At 34.3% G+C, this 17,118-nt stretch overlaps 1 protein-coding gene across 3 annotated transcripts; it reads right to left on the bottom strand.

Annotated features, from left to right (window-relative positions):
• Positions 1-304: 304 nt before the first annotated feature.
• Positions 305-11,474, bottom strand: LOC110640734 (cysteine-tryptophan domain-containing zinc finger protein 7). Of its 3 annotated transcripts, XM_058152673.1 has the most exons (16): positions 10,888-11,473; positions 9,893-9,965; positions 9,681-9,811; positions 9,190-9,597; positions 7,772-9,090; positions 7,198-7,598; positions 7,011-7,106; positions 6,348-6,935; positions 5,233-6,275; positions 4,937-5,100; positions 3,648-3,799; positions 2,675-2,835; positions 1,417-2,264; positions 1,187-1,318; positions 965-1,092; positions 305-766 (listed from the first exon to the last, which is right to left on the bottom strand). In XM_058152673.1, exons 1-13 carry the CDS (start codon positions 11,056-11,058, stop codon positions 2,070-2,072), a joined length of 4,902 nt encoding a protein of 1,633 aa, XP_058008656.1. In that variant the 5' UTR covers positions 11,059-11,473; the 3' UTR covers positions 305-766; positions 965-1,092; positions 1,187-1,318; positions 1,417-2,069. The 3 variants fall into 3 exon arrangements, with proteins under 3 accessions (XP_058008656.1, XP_058008655.1, XP_058008654.1); XM_058152672.1 differs by having other exon boundaries at positions 5,233-6,935; XM_058152671.1 differs by having other exon boundaries at positions 4,937-5,097; positions 5,233-7,106; positions 10,888-11,474.
• Between the last annotated feature and the right edge of the window lie 5,644 nt (positions 11,475-17,118).

Raw genomic sequence — 17,118 nt, forward strand, 5'->3', positions numbered from 1 at the left:
TTATATATTTTTAGGATCTAATTAGATTACATAAAATCTCAAAGTTTAAGATTTTTAACCCTCTTTAGTACTTTTTGAAATTTTTAATATTTAAAAGAGTTAAAATTTCACCAAAATGTTAATGAAATTAAATATAATAGAAAATTACTAATTTTAATTTTAAAAATACATAATAAATCTAGAGTCATGAATTTAATTTAGATATATTAGTGTGACTCATAAGTAATAATGAAAGCGGCAGCAAAAGAAATAAAATCATCATCTCTACTCCAGTTTTATGCAAAAGGCAAGAAAATCCATCAAATAAGCAAGCAAAGTTCTGTGACCATTTTAAAATAGGGTTTCAGAACTTTCTTCAATAAACGTTGTTATTGATACTATACATGTAATGGGGAAGGCGTTGGATTTTTCTTTAGCTTTTGTTGGGTGGGAAGGGGCGAGGAATGATAGGTTATGGTCAGAATCTAACATTACAATTAATATGAACAATGCTGTAGATGAGCAGTTTGAGAGAATTAAGGGAGCAGGGGCTAAATAAAATGCACAAATGCTTCAAAATCCAGCCTGTCTGCAGCTGAAACCCCAATTGCTGAACTTGAAAGCAAAAATCCTTTTAGATAGCATCAAATCAACTGAATTATTGCTCATTATTTGGAGACTGCAAGAAATGCTTGCCAAATCAAGAGAGAAATTTGACTCTTGCGTGGTCTAGAAGCACAGGACAGAGGGCACAGGCAGCAGCTACTGGAATGAGATTCTTTGGAGCCTGCCATCAAAATCACAAGTCATTCAAGCATCATAATAATACCAGGATAAATCTCTGCGTTAAAGAACTTCCTAGTTTCTTCCAGCTTTTTGAGGAAGGCTTGCTCTTGCACGGTAAATTGCAAATCCATTAGACAAACAATAAAAGCCACATTTCAATGTGAAGTTCACCAAAAAAAAAAAAAAACAGTAGCTATACCTGTTAAATAGTCATCCACCGGCTGATGGTATAGCATGAACACCACTACCCCAAAAAGGGAGAAAAGAAAAGAAACAAAATGAAGCTCGCATTGTCACTTAACCTGATTTTATATACAAATATAGCCACTGCCAATGAGAAAAGGAAAGATTCAGAGGTTCAATCATGGTAGAATAGTAATCAATCCAATTAAATTTTCACAGCTACTAGTAGTCCACAAACCTTCAAAGAAAATGACTCAGGCGGTCATTATTTTTTGAATATACTTCTCTTAACTTTTTCCTGCTTGTCTATGTTAACAACAAAGAAAAAAAATTGTCTTAACTGGAATCATCAGAAGCTCCTGAAGACCACCTGCAGAAATAAAGAAATTTGTAACCAAAAAACAAAAAATCTGAGCTGTTTAATAAGAAAATGGTAGTAAAAAAAGATCGTAAAAAAAAGCAGCCAACCTGAGACTGCCCAATCATTGCCATCTTTACACAGATCCTGAACCAAGAAAATTATTGCAGCCTCCAATAGTAGAACTAAAATTCATGTCAATGCCCGCATTTTACAATTCCCATCCTTCAGGGTTCAGATGTCTCCAAACATGTTATGACTAACAAATTTATGAGGGAAAAAAAAAAAGAGCTAAACTAATCTCCATCCAGGAAAAAACAATTGCCAGAAAGATGGTACACTCTGGTATGAGAATTCTACAACCCCACACATACTTATAGTTGGGGTCCTGTAACTTTATTCACTTATTTCTTCAACAACAGTCCTGCTTCACCATAAAACTGCCACTTTTTACAACCTCACAATCATTTCTGTAGAAGTTGATGAATAAATTTCCTTAATACCAATCCTGAAATGGATTTAACATGCATGGTCCTTATCTGCATCAGAAAGTCGCTTAAGTCTGATGAAAACATGTACTCAAAATTCCAAATCCATCCTGTATCATACACATGTACACAAAACACTGAGCTGGTGAGATGGCAATGACCAATCTTGCAGCAGAAGTCTCAAGTAGTGCAACAGACAGAACCAGGTTACAAATAATGAGGCTCTTCTATTTCCTCCCAAATTTGGTACAATCTCCACAAAAAAACTGGACTTTTCAGCGGCTAATAGCTTCAATTGCAAGCCGTACCAGACGTAGTAGTCCTTCTACATCCTGGAAATTAAAATCAAGAGCAGTTTTAATGGAAGAAATACCCTCTTTACGCTGGCTTTCTCCTAAGCTTGCATTAGCTGCCGCAAAAGCAATCCGTGATTTTCTTGAGGCTTCCATTGCAAAATTTACGTCCTCAGCCTGCAAAATAATTGCATTTGATGATGCCGATACATATGAATGCAAGGTAGGAAGAAAACAATGGAGCACTGAATATTGTAAGATATAATGGTAGAGCTTTATGTGTTGCTTGGCACCAAATGAATATTGATAACAACTGATTTTCACAGCATATGACACATAACAGATGATAAATATCATGCTTTTGAACCTAGGGTGTCAGAAAGGCAAAGAGCAGGTAATTTCAGATTTTACCCTTTCCTCATACCCATATGTGACCAAGGTCCTCCGAAAGTGTAATTTTGATTCCACATTGGAAAATATTCCTCAGCCCAATGTGTTTATATCCTCATTCTCAAAGCTACGTTCTTGGAAGTTATGGAACAAGATAAAATAACCGAAATTTCTTAATGAAATACAAATATACTTACAAACTTGAGCAACCGCACAAAATTGGGACGGTTTTGTGCAGAAATGACATGGCTTCCTGTCACTTGAGGAGAGCTAATACCTTTGGCTAAGAAACCCTTGTCCACTGCTGCTGGATGATTCAAGTTATCAACATCAGATGCAGAAGACGAAGGTGACTCGCCTGATAAAAATGCAACAAAAAAGAATGGCATCACATCAATTGTTTTAGCAAATTAAATAGCCAAAAACACTAAAAGCCAGAGTAAAAGGAAAGTTGTTGGTAGGATAAAAAAACGGAGAAAAGGTAGGGATTAAGCTGTTAAAGCATCTAATGATAATTCATATAGATATCAACAGGGTCGTCCTTAAAACACACACAGAGAAAATCAACAAAAACAATACTCCACAGTCTAGACAAACTATTTTGAATATCGAATACCTCCATGACACAGAAAACAGAACAACAAAAAAATATATTGAAACATTAAACAATGCATTCCATTGCAATTAATCAACCTCCTCGGAAAATTCACTACTATAACCACCCCCTTCAAAACAGAAGATGGACAAATGGAATGATAGTTATTTGAATTCTTTACAGAACTATATCACGTTTGAAGATCTATTGACATTTGAGAAGACAATGCTACTTTTTTGCATCAAGAGTTAAACAGTGGATCCACATTTCAATTTTTAACTAGCCATCATCTGTAGGATGTGATTTTTCAACTTATAACAAACACTGCCTCCCTCCAACTTCTTTCACTTCCCTCTACAAAAGAAAATGCATTATTGAAGCACTTCAGTATTTATGAATGACTAAACTTTGCACCACTAATGATCAAAGAAGAGAAGGGCTATTTTACCACCTTAATTTAAGATAGCAGAACATATGTCCCAAGAAGACATATAAACTATTATAATGCTAAAATAAATATGACCAAACAAACAGAATGTCATCCTGCACACAAAGAAAATGATTACTTCAATTACCTGGAGGAACCATTTGCAGAGCTGTTCGTCGATCTTTATTTGCATTGTTATGTGAAGAATAAATGACCCTCATGTATGCCACCTCCATGCATTTATAGGCCAGGGCAGCAGCAGCCATGTCTTTGGACTTCTCATATTCATGGGCGCAAAACCTGGAAATATAGGTAAGATAAGGGAGAGGACAGCAGCAGGATAATTACGAATGAACTAATGCATGAAGATTGCAACGTCACAACCACATAATAATATAACTTCAAAAGAGTGAATATCCAGAACTGATAAACCTTGTTCTGAAACATGATTGACAAGAATCAAAGAAAAAGCACAACAAATGGAAAGCAGCTAAGAACCAAAGTATTACATGTATGATTCTGATAATGATATGCACAGCAAATCAGGTAAATGTTCTCAATGCAATAATGTACTCTGAAAGAAGCAAATGTGCAAAAAGAATAAGTCAACAAATGAATACCATTGTCCATTCTGATAATTATACTGTGTTGGTAGAGTTCTAATAGTCCAACATAAAACCACAACTTCAAGGAGGATCTTACTTTTGCACTAGTTCAGTATAAGCTTTATTTACAAGTCAGGCACATTAAGACTTGGTGTAAAAAACCCACAATAACAAGGCACGAGAACCAAAAAAAAAGTCACAAATTGTGCTTGTAGCCTTGTTAGTTCAAATGGAAGCAAAAATCAAAAGATAAGTCATGATGCTTAGAGATGACATTAGAAGAAGTAACAAAAGTGACAATTATAAGTATTCTTTGTGCATGCTGATAAAGTAGAAAAACAATCTACCAACAAAATCTTTGACTGTTCCATAAAGACAAAAGCAAAACTAGCTATTCAAGGCCATTTTCTGTGTATGTTTTTCCCCAGTCTCAGAAGATTCCAATCTATACTTCAGGGTAACTGGAAAACAAACTAATTACTGCAAGATATGATATTTTAACATTGCAGAAATTTTTTTAGAATTGACAAAGGAAAGAAAAAACATCTTCAGGGACTGAGGCCAAGTGAGTGAGGAGGATTTTGGTGTAGCAGCCATAACATGCCTGCTTCAGGTCTAATAAAAAACTCAGACAGGATAGTCATTTATGACCTTTGGACTCAAATATCATATTCCAAAATACAATTTGGGAACAGATAAATATACTTGAAGTGCCTGGTTTTTCCAGCTTTTGCTGCAAGTACATGTCATAACTTAGGTAACAAGAGCCGCCAATTTGCAAGATTACCAGACACGACAAAGTGCCTTCATACAGTTAAATATTGTGACTTACTCGCAGAGTTTTGCTGTGCTACTGTATACTTGCATTGACTGAATCATCTCTCCAGTTTTGGCACTGTCACTACTGCAAGTTTCCAACAGGGAGGCTCCATGAAGAAACTTGAGAGCTGCCTCAAAGTAAAGCCTTGTACTCTCAAGATTCGAGCCAGAGTTCTGCTAAAAAAGATTACCAACTTTAGAAAGTTAGTACAGTGAAAAAAATGGTAATACTAAATTACCAACTTTAGAAAGCAGTAGACTAGAAAAAAAAATTGGTAATACCAAAACCCAAAAAAAAAAACTAAAAACCTTAAGACGATCAGCCAGGTGTTTTAGATTTTTAGCTTCTTTTAATGCATTGGTAGCAGCCTGACTGGAGGAATCCCTTTTAACTGGACTTGGGGCATCAAGATCCCTGCCCCTATGCCCATTTGATAAGGGATCTCTTGAACAGTTGTGACGAGCCCCATTTGTATGATCAACCTTTCTGATTTGTTTATGCGTCTTTGATGCATTATCATTGTCAGAGGCATTAATAACCGAAATTTTTGCCACATTTCCTTTCTGAGATCCAGAAAGTGGTAGAGGGCAATAAGATGATGTGTCATTTAGACCACCTTCAGAGGGAGGTAATGATGGTGACTTCCCTCTCCCAGAGACTGCCTCACAATCTAGCAGCAGACTCTGCTTCGGTATAGTGGTCGCATCATGGCTGGGAATAGCATGTGCTTTAATATCAGGACCAATGTGTCCCCGAAATTTAGACTGACTCCCTTTTTTAGTGCTCTCACTTGGCGTTAGCCCTGTGGAGTCCTTTTTATCAACATATCTATTCTCACTTTCATCAGATCTGACCCCAAACTTCTCTTCAATCTTAACTTTACCATCTGTTGGTTTCTGTTCATAGGAAGGTGCTTGCACATTAATCAAATCAGAAACCGTAACTTTACCACTGTCAAGTTCAGAATTTAAATTGCGATTCTTGTCTTTGGACCTTGAAGAGGATCCCTTTCCGGATTTCCTTGGACGGGACCCATTCACATGATAATGATTTTCATGTTTATCATCTTCATGATGTCGATCTGCAGATGTAGTTTTACCAGGATATCGTGCATCATGGCCTAAATAATCTGCACCACCATTTGCAGAGTGGTGGTGTGTGACATCTGGAGAAGGCACAATCTGATGTTTAGTTTTACCAACAGAAACATGACTAAAGTCCTTTTCCTGAAAATCAAGCACTGAGGATTCGAGGGAACCATGATGAGCCACATCAAGAATTTTCTCCTTCGCTGTCCCAGATCGTTCACTCCCACCATCATCTTCACCATCTGAGCATCTTCTCAGACCACCTAGAGCAAAAAAACCAGCATCAGCAGAGTTATCCTTCTCAGTGAAGTTCCTTCGCACTGTCATAAGCTTACCTGGTTTTGAAACTCTCAAAGGTGATGATGAAACAGATTCTACTGGAGACCCCTTTGTGTCATGGAAATTGACTTTGGTTTTGTGGGAACCAGAAACCTTAGAAGAGCTAGAAGTAGCAGCCGCAGAAGGATGCAGAGATCCAGAATCCCTTTTCAAAGAATCCACACCATCCAAGCTGGGTTGAGATACAGTACTCCCAACATCTTGTCTTGGTTGCCAGTTCTTTTTGAGACTACTTTTTTTGTCTGATTTACTATTGCCTTTACTTGCACTAGACTCCTTTCCATCAGGCCTAGATATCCTGGCTTTCTTCTCTTTCCTGTACTCATTCTCACTGAACTCCTCCTTGGCCGGGATCCTGCTTTCCCGGAGATTATGCCCTGTATATGAAAGGGCAACTGGATTACCTTGAGCATCATAACTTCCCTTTACTTTCCTCTTTTTTCCAACTTCTCGATTAACCTGCTTTCCCATAACCATGGTCACGTCATCCATGGAAGTTGGAACTTCGTCCTTTGGTTTTCTAGCAGAAACTTGAACCTGATCTTTAGAAGAAGTGCGGCCATTGGCTTTAGGCAGATTCTTCCCTGATGACATAATAAGCAAACCATTAGTTGAACTAGGACCTACTTTTTCAATGGTTACATGATCAGACACCCAACCTTGTGGCAAAACTTCAGTCTTGATTTTCTTTGAGGCCCTCAATAAATCTTCCTCAGGGTCCCTTTTGCCCTTCATCTTTGATTGCATAGTATCACCTGTGCACATGTTTATCAATGATGTAAATTTCATACTTCAAGGAGAGGAAATTCAAGAGGCTCAACAGAAAAACCGTTTCTAATAAAATACCTCCATCAGAACAGTTGTCAAGTACTTTATGCTTCTCTTTCTGCTTATGTTTGTGCTTCTCTGCAGCCAAGTCACTAGACTTGCTTAGTTTCAGAATATCAGGTTCACTTACCATAGCTTGGTTCACATCATTTAAGCTTCCATTTGCCAGTGATGACTGTATACTCTTCTTTACTGGATTTGACAACGGAGCAGGACCATCTCTGGATGCCTTCTTCTTTCCAGTATTGGGCATGTCATGCAAAACAAAGTCTTGGTGGTTCTGATCAAGCTGATCAGATTTAACTTCACCAGGATTGATCTGCAGATTATTTTGACTCACTGGCGCGGGGATTTGGTTCAATACTGTAACAGCTTTTGTTGTTTCTTCCTCAGTAAAGCTACATCGGTTCATACCAGGCCTAAAGCATTTACAATTGAAAAATCAAACTTTAGAGAGAAAGAATTAGAGGCATCGAAACTAACATGTTTTTCTTTCAGCCTATATTTCTAGCCATTCATCTGGATGGACATTTCATCAACTTATCAATGGTTGAAAATATAAAATCTAAATGGATACTGGAATAGAACTTACAGCCAATTAAGCATGCTACACAGCCACTTCTCTGGTAGGTCGTCAGGATTTTTACCAAGTGGAAGAAGCCGCCATTTCTGACACTTGTCACAACAGACCCAATTGTCTTTTGTTGCAGCAGGGGCTGTTGCTGCAGGACCAACATCAGATATAGGCCAATTTCCAGAGTAGGGAGCAACTCTCAAGGCTGTTTTATGATGCACTTCAGATGTTGACAGCTTATCAATTTTGTTACCATTTGGTCTCTCCTTTAATGCATTATTAGAGAAGCGCATGCCTTTTTCACCCATGTTAGAGTCCTTCTGCCTGTCTTCATAACTCATTTCCAATGGACTCATCTGTTTTTCTTCTTGACCTAGTTCAATATCCCCAAAAAAATCTCTATACCTATCCCCAGATTTTACAGCATTCTTTTGTGACTTTGAGTCTTCCAACTCCTCTTTAGTGCAGTCATCTGCATAAGCGCTCTTCTTATTTTTGGCCACCAAAGAAGAGCCACCTGTCAAGCTATCTTTTAGTTTCTTTTTCCCATCAGAAGATGAAAGCTCCTTAACAGAAGGAAACTTGGAACCTTCGTGTTCATGGGATATGACTTTCTGGTCAGCTTTCTGCTTGGGAGTGTCTGTCAGTTCAGAGCTTACAGCTTTCATACCCTTCGAAATATTTGAGTCACTTCTGACAAAGCCATAAGGTTTTTCTCCTTTCCGATTGCCATCTTTCCTAGGGTAGACACAGACACTGTCAAAAGAACTAGTTTTTTTGCCATCCCACATCTTTCCAGCTGAAGTGGCTTTGGGATTCTCGACCCAGGCATCCTCATTTGTATATGACAGCCCCAATGGTTCCTCCTTTGTTAGATCAGAAAAGCCTTTGTCCCTCACTACAGCCTTGCACGCTTCCCTGGAAATATTAGATTCCCTAACCGTGCCTTTTGCCACATCAGTAACAGAATATGAATTGGATAGAAGTGGAAGCTTTAGTGTGTTAGAAACAAGTTCCTCACAGGCCAAAGTGTCAAGGTCCATCTCCTTCTTTGGAAAAACATCAATAACACTCCGAGAATCCTTATTATTTTCACTTTTTGATTCTGATGATATTTCATTTCTCTCTAGTGACTTTATTTTCTTTTCTCCCAATATTTTTCCATCATCTTTTACAGAATCAGACCCATCCATAATGCCAGAACATTCTATGCCAACTGAATGGGCATGCGAAGATCCACTGCCTTTATTAAGCTTTTCCTTTTCTATCAAGTGAATTAAATCACCAGGAAGAGGTGATAGCAATACACCCCCATGAATTGGTAATGAAGTCATTATCTGCTCCAACACAAAATCAAAATAAACATATTTGGATCACTTCCTTAAAAATAGGAAAAAGAAAATAAAAGACTACATAATTGTGGGAAGACAATTCACCCAAAGAATATGAGCTGGAGATTCAAATGGAGAATCTTGAGGTCCATGAGACATCCCTTCACTTCCAGAGGGACTGTCATCCGGTGATGAAGATGGCGACACATCAAGGCCAAGACCACTGTAGATTGCAGCATTTTTCTGTGTCGACAAATTATCAGAACCCACTTTGATTCGAACCTTCAACATTCTTTGGTCTGGTAAATCAGTATATTTCCTGTTTACTGATTCATATCTCAGAGTATGTTCCTTGGCTAGATTAGTGGACGGCATGCCTGCTTCTTGTTTGACTGAAACAATCATGGAGGATGATGCTTTTGATGCAGTCAGTGATGCTGCACTGGAAGAAGCAGGTTCGAGTCTTACTGATTGAGGCACAGTTGATGAAGAAATTAAACCACGACAGCTACCCTATTTAGGAAAGGTATATAAGGAACTCAAGATAGAAACTCCAAATTAATTAAAAATATCCCCAATACTGAAAATATATCTACCTCAAGTTGAGAATTGTTTGGAGATCTAGGAGAGCTGTAGTTCTGAACTTTTGGTGGAGTCCTTGGGTGAGACCAAACAGGAGAACGCTGATAGGCAGGTAAAAAAGAACCATAACCACCAAACTTGGCCCCTGTTTGAAATGTAAACCCCCTAGATAATCAATATCAGAGAAGGGACACCAATAATTATAGTTATGCTGTTTTTAACTTACCCAAATTCTCTGCTGAAACTCCCCCTTCAAAATCTTTCTGAAAGTGCCCCAAGACATCCTGAAGTTTCTCATCCTTCAAAAGTTCAAGGGCAAAAAAATAATTAACTATCGTGGGGAAGAAAATTCACTTCACTGATATAAAAATCATGACAGGGACAAACACTGAAAGAGTACAACTGTACAACACATAAATGAGAAACCAGAGTTTATACACAATGTTGTATGACTAGCTACTATAACTTCAAGAACGTTCATGTTTCATTTAACACCATTTTAAGATAGCTAAGAATGCTAGCTCTGAAGTCTCAATTCTAGGAATCAAAGTTCAAACGGCTGGAATTCAAATTTTGATAATGAAATTTCCCATGGCTTGAAAGAAAAGCTAAAATTTCCAAGATGCCTAACCATTTTAAAAACTTATACAATCCATACAAGCATATTAGTGAACCTTAACCAACTAATAATAAGCTCAATCTCTTCAGTCTTTGGACTTGATAATTGCATTTTGGATCAGTGCCACGCTAAAAAAATCTTTGAACTAATGTTTTATGTCATTATAACTCTAATAAACCGAAATACAGATATTTCTCCATCCATCTAGTAAATTAAACAAAAATCACAAAACCATGTCAATGCTTCTACAGCTAAGAAAACCCTAGCACTGAAACAAAACTTTCTACTATCAATTTTGTCTCCATGTCCGAACACATTCAGAATACCATGCATAATTCCCATTTCTATCCTCCCTTCGAATGGCAATAGCATATCAATCAAATATAACCAACTATACTCTGCATTGTGACCAATCAAAATTAAGACTCAAAATCCCATTAATATTCATATTTTGGATCTCAAACATACCCCCAACAAACAAGGAGAAAAAGTCAACATATTATATATTTCAGCCAAAACCAAAATTATAAAAAAAAGAAGAAGAAGAAGAAGAAGAAAAATTACTTATGAAGCTTTTTTAAAGAGGAAAAAAAAAATCTTACTATGTAAGAGAGATCAATATCTGGGTCCATGCTTGAATCATAATCATCATCGTTGTTGTTATGGTCCGAGCAAGCCTCCCCTTCTTCAAGCTCAGTGTCCTCCATCTCTCTCCCAACGCCAAACCCTAACCCTAGCTCCTTTCTCGCATCTCTCCTCCCCAAAGAAATCATCAACAATAATAAACAACAATATTAAATGGGACAACCAATCAAGCTCACAAACTCAGACCCCTCTCTCCGCACATCCAAACATAAAAACGGGCCTGAACCATTTTAGAGGACCAAAGACCCACCGAGGATTTCCAATGGAACGATCAAAATCAGACCCGATCACAAAATCCGGACGGATGCCACCGACCCAGATATTGGATATCAAAAAATTCCAGTAACTAAAGCAATTAAACAAAAAGATCTTTGGCAAAACCCAAATGATTTTCTTGGACCTGAAGGTTTGGGTTCGCTTTGGTGCGATCTCTATAGCTGGAATCGATTAGCAGAAAGAGTCTCTCTCCCTCTCTCTCTCTGGTTTTTGGTGTATACAGCAGCCGCGTTTTTTTTCTCCGTTATTTTATTTTATTTTTCTCCCCTTTTTATTTTTCCTTCTAATAAAAAAAAAAGTATTATTTTCAAGTCCACATGGAAACGGACCGATCTAAGCATAAACCAAAGGAGAGCCTCATTTATTTACCTCGCAAATTATTTTATTTTTATTTTTACATTTTGGCCTATGTCGTTTTTTGTTTCACTGCGCAAGCTCGTCTGAAAGTTACGTATACAGTGTTAATACAGTCAGCACATAGCGCGTGTGCTCTACCTTCTCTCTTTATTTTAATTTTTAAATCAGATTTGATCTCTTTTTATATCTGTTACCTTTCTTAATTAAGAGCAAATAATATAATTAAGTTAATGTTGATATAAAAAAAAATACATAATTAAAAGCATATAAAATTAATAAATAATATTTATTAAATAATAAATTTAAGTTATTACTTATATAGTTTTAAAATTATTTATTATGATTTAATTTAGTGACTTAAAGTATATTATTTATTTAATAAATTTAAATTTGTGTTTTTATTTTTTTAATTCTCTTATTAAAAAGATTTTAAAGTTAAATTAAAAATTATAATTACAGAATAAATAAAAAGAAATTAGAAAATTATTAAAAATTAATAAAAATTAAGTTTTTTAAAACTAATTTGCATTTTTAAAAATTTTTCAATTAGTTTTATTCAGAGCACGAGTGGCATGGGTGTAATAATAAGGCGCGTGGGGAGCATATAATTTTATAGGGCGTGGAAATCCAATATGTTAAATCTTACCAGACATCAGTTTCTTCATGGTCACTTTCCTTCTTTAAATCTTTATTTAAGATTTTCGGATAATATTTGTAATTAATTTTTCATAATTACATAAATTCCACAGAACAGATTAAAAAAGAAAAAAGAAAAACTAATGAAGAAACAAACATCTCCTCCTCCTCCTTGGCTTTTGGCTTTGGCTTGGGCTTGGTTGACCCGAACAGCTATATTTTTTCTGACCAAAATGCCCTCATTGCTTGTGTGGCTCCGGCAGAAGCGAAAAAGAAATGGCAATGTTTTCGTCAACAACAAGGCTTATTGTTAGGATTAGAACAAAAGAAATGGTGTCGTGTGTCGACAGCATGGTGGTTAACTACTGTTGGTCCGGATTAATCCGATCATAGCCGTCCAATCTTTCTGATTGGTTTTTCATCACGTGAGATTTTATTTTATTTTAATTTGGCCTTTTGTCACTGGGGAAAGAAAGAGTCAAAAAGATCTTTGGAATGGTACAAGTAATTTCGGATTGATATTATCCATTATTTAATTTTAAAGATTAATCAGCTTCAGAAAGGCAGGATTCTTACTTGGAATTTTATAGAAAAGTGAGTCCCACCATGACATGTCACCTCCATTTTCTAAGTTAAATTATGATTAAAAGTTGAAATCATCCATTATGATTAATTTATTACATTATGATATATATAAGTAATATTTATGTTGTTGTTAAAATTATAATAAATTAAAAAAAAATTAACAATATCATCTTGCAAGGGCAGAGAATCCATCACTGTCTCTGCTGGCTTTGGGAAAATTGAGATATGAGAGTACTAATAAATTTGTCAATTTTTATATTTAGCATGAAATAATTTAATAATTTTTTTATTTTATGAAAAATAAAAATTATAGTTTAATTTTTTTAATATTTTAATAATTTTTTTTATTAAGAGGTGGTTTATTTTATACCAGAAATAAATTATTGTAAAATGACAGCAAAGTAAAACCTTAAAGTTTGTCGAGATGTGGGATTGACGGTTGAGTACTTGGATTAATATGATTAGAATTCAAGCGTGATAATTAGTGGACTTGTCACTTTATGAAAATTACATAAATATCAACCAGAAGCATCACACTTTAATTATTATTTGTTTAATTTAAAGAGTGTTTTTTATATATATAAATGAGTGGATTCTTAAAATTATTTAAAAGATAATTTAAAATTAATTTATAAAAATTAATTTAAAAATATATTTATATATAAATAAAAATATTGTAGTTTATGAAAGTGTATTACAAACTTTATTTAAATAGGATGGAAGAAGGTTTAATAAAGTAAGGTGTAATAAGATAAAGTAAGGTAAGATAAAGTAATGGTTTGTTTTATGTTTAAAGGGAAGGTAAGGTAAATGAATATTTAATAATATTATTTAGTTTGGAGAGAAGATATTGAAAAATAAGTTAAATATGAATATTATAAATATATTATTTTTATAAGATAATTAAAATATAAAAATAAGGAATGGATAATTTTGGATTTTTAAAAATTAAATAAAAATAATATAATAATATAAAAACTTTAACCCCCTCAACCCATCAAATTAGTGAGTTAAAAAGTGAAAGGATTTTAAGGGTTTTTAACCCTAAATAACAACAGAAAAAAAAAAAATCCCTCTTACGTACTCACGTCCCAAACAATTTAAAAATCTCTTAAAATCTTATACTTTATTGAACCCTCAAAACCCCTGCATCCAAACAATCTAAGCAAATAAGCATAATAATAAAATTTACGTTACTCACTCTTTTAATATTCACAGACATGCCATCTTATAACTAAACCAATTAGTCACTCTACTATAATTTGTAATAAGTTAAAGCCATTCTCCCTAATAGACAAAAGTCACCATTTTCGATGAGTAAAAGCTCCTCACTATAATGAGAAGAAAGACATTCTTTTTACGGACAAAACCCACTCTCATTAATGAGCAAAACCTTTTTAAGGTTTTTTTTAACACTCTGCACAGGAGTAAGTGAAATAAAATAAGGTTTTATAAAGTAAAATTTTTTAAACTAAAGTTTTTTATGATTTTTAAACTTTCTTAATTTTTTAGTGACCGAGAAGATGGGAAGATTTTTTTAAAGTATTTAGAGATTTTAAAAAGAAAATATTATTAATTTACTAATTTAATAAGTTAAAAAATAGAGATTTTTAGAGGTTAAACTATATTTTAAAAACTCTTTCACTCTTTCAAATACAATTTCAAGGTTATTAAATTTTGAAAAATCTATGTTACTTTAAAAAATCTTCTCCAAAGTAAAGGGTAAATTTCATGGGTCTTTATATATATATAAAAAAAAAAAAAAAATTTCCTCTGATGCGATGTTGAGTACGAATTGAAATTGGAATTGGAATGCAGTTCCAAACGAAGAGGGTGGAAGGTTGGCTTACTCGTTAGACATATATTTATCCTTTAGGTATTTTTCGTTTTCATTTAACACGTAAAATTATTACAACCATAGAATTCATGTGTCGGGACGACAAGGAGCATGCAGGCTGTAGACATAGCCAATCATATTTTCTAAAAAAGAAAAAAAAAAAAGCCTATCACATCAAACACAAAACGACTTCTCCGTTCTCATATAATTCTGAATAACCTTGGCTTCCATTCTTTGCTTCATGCGTCTACCATCTTTTTATGTGTTATAATTCATCAGTAAAATTTTATTTTACTTTTATTTGTAATGCGGGTAAATACTTTAATTATCTTTCTTTATTGTATTATTAATTTATTAATAATATAATTATTAATAACTCATTGCTGAGTTAATGGAGTTAGACTTGTGAATGTCAAAATCCTAGGATAATACCATAATTTTTAAGTCAAAAAGTAACTCAAAGGGGAATTATTATCAGAAATACCACAATTATGTAATGATGACAAACCCATCATACATACCTGGAATCATAAAATTGAGTAAGCTGCAAGAGAAATGAAAAAGAAAGCTTGAGAGAAGGAAGTGAAATGGCACCATTAACATGTTTGAGCTTAGTAATTGAACACCCAGAACGGCAAGGATGCGGAAAAGAAAGAGTAGAAGAAGAGGAGCTATCATCTTACTCTTAAATCCTGGTCTTCCATAAATTATCATTTGGGGAGGGTGGTGGGGGGAAGTAAGTCCCACACCCATCAAAGGTTTCAAATCAGGTGAAAGGAAGACGTTAAGTGGCCAACCACCATATAATGCTTGCACGAATGTTATATATATAAACCTACGTATAACGCACTCGCTCATCACACTATGGGGAGAAAAAGGAAAAGGAAACTGTAAACAGTATTGGAGAACATTGAATCACAAAACCCAGAACCCAGCTCCTTGTTTTACATGAAATCAGTTTCAGAGGCAAATGCTCTTCAAAGAGGGAATAAGAAATTGTAAATAACCACTGACTTCCAAATACCAGACAGTCACATATTGCACTATTTTTTCTTGTGTGCATTTAATATAGCACATTATCACAATATTGAATCTTCTTATACATGCAAGCCTGTAAGATAATGATCAGACGATTGACAAATTCCAGAAACTCATAAGATATGCCATAACTATGGCAAACTCCATGCTTATTGATCCTGAATTTTTCTATATATAGCAACTAAAAGCATGCTTATCTGATCAACATTATCTGGTCTTTCCTCTAGATCCACCTGGCACTGACATGTTAGAATGGTTTACAAATAAGCACTGTATTTCTTGCCAGTGTAAAAAGACGAAGAAGAAGAAGAACCGGAAGAGTATCCATAGTTAACTAATGTAACTATGTAAGAATCAGTTATGAACTCACCTTAATACTAGCAAACCAATGATTGAACAATTTTGCTACTTCTTCATCCTTAAAAGATTCCGCCTACATAATCGAAGTTACCAAAAATAAATATCCGTTTAATTGATCATTCAAATTCCCATATATGGTTGTCAAATCAATTTCCAAAAAATCAACAAAGAAATCTCACCAATGGCAGGTGCTGTATCCTAACTTCAAAGAAAAAGCAACAAAGAACCCATGAACAAACAACCAAAATATATTCAAATTCTTCTTATTTGGAATTAGAAATATACAATAATTCAATTCAATTAAATTTTTTAATTTATTTTTATATTTAAAATAAAATAATTAACTTGAATAAAAAAATTATTTTTAGAAAAATATAAATATAAAATTTTAATTAAATTTTTTCTTATAAATTATTTATTTCAAGTGAAATATTAGCCATTGATTTGGCTGATATTATAAGGCAAGAGCGTGGCTACTTAGAAAAGAGAGAGATAGAGAGATGAAGTACAGGATGAAAAAATGGGCATTCTCTTTTGCGCGCTTCAGCGAAAGCTTCTTCACCCCACGGTTACCATTAAACCTTTAATTCATTAAAACTAATTAAAACACAAATCGAAAACACAGAGAGAGAGAGAGAGAGAGAGAGAGAGAGAGAGAGAGACTATTGGTGTACTTGTGAGAAGAATAGGATCTGTTTTAGCCTTGTTTATTTGGGGCTGTAATTTTTTAAACATATTGAATATTGAAAAATAATTTAAAAATAAATTTAATAAATTTTAATTATAAAAATATTAAAATAATAACATAAAAATTTTAAACTGCTTTTTTAACCGCATTAAAATTGCATTTGGTAAAGCGTAATGTAATACAATATAATTAATTATGTAATACAATCAAAATTGTAATGTAATATAATTATTATTACATTTTTCTATTTGGTTGTAAAATAAAAATATAAATAATGTAATATAATGATAATTTTTATTTTAATACTTCACTTATTTATAATATTAATAACGAGTAGTAATGGTTACAGTGATTGATAGTCAAGTGGTAGTGATAACAAAGTGGTGGTAGTGGTGGCAAAGCAAGATAGTG

This window comes from Hevea brasiliensis, chromosome 9 (genome assembly GCF_030052815.1).
Source record: "Hevea brasiliensis isolate MT/VB/25A 57/8 chromosome 9, ASM3005281v1, whole genome shotgun sequence".
Lineage (NCBI taxonomy): Eukaryota > Viridiplantae > Streptophyta > Magnoliopsida > Malpighiales > Euphorbiaceae > Hevea > Hevea brasiliensis.

What these genes read in the sequence shown, in the direction of transcription:
- LOC110640734 (XM_058152671.1), bottom strand. Translation starts at nt 11,058, where the DNA reads ATGATTTCTTTGGGGAGGAGAGATGCGAGAAAGGAGCTAGGGTTAGGG. An exon ending in AGCACAGCAAAACTCTGCGA is followed by an intron (nt 3,800 to 4,936) that starts GTAAGTCACAAT and finishes CTATATTTCCAG; the next exon opens with GTTTTGCGCCCATGAATATG. An exon ending in TTGTGCGGTTGCTCAAGTTT is followed by an intron (nt 2,265 to 2,674) that starts GTAAGTATATTT and finishes ATTATTTTGCAG; the next exon opens with GCTGAGGACGTAAATTTTGC.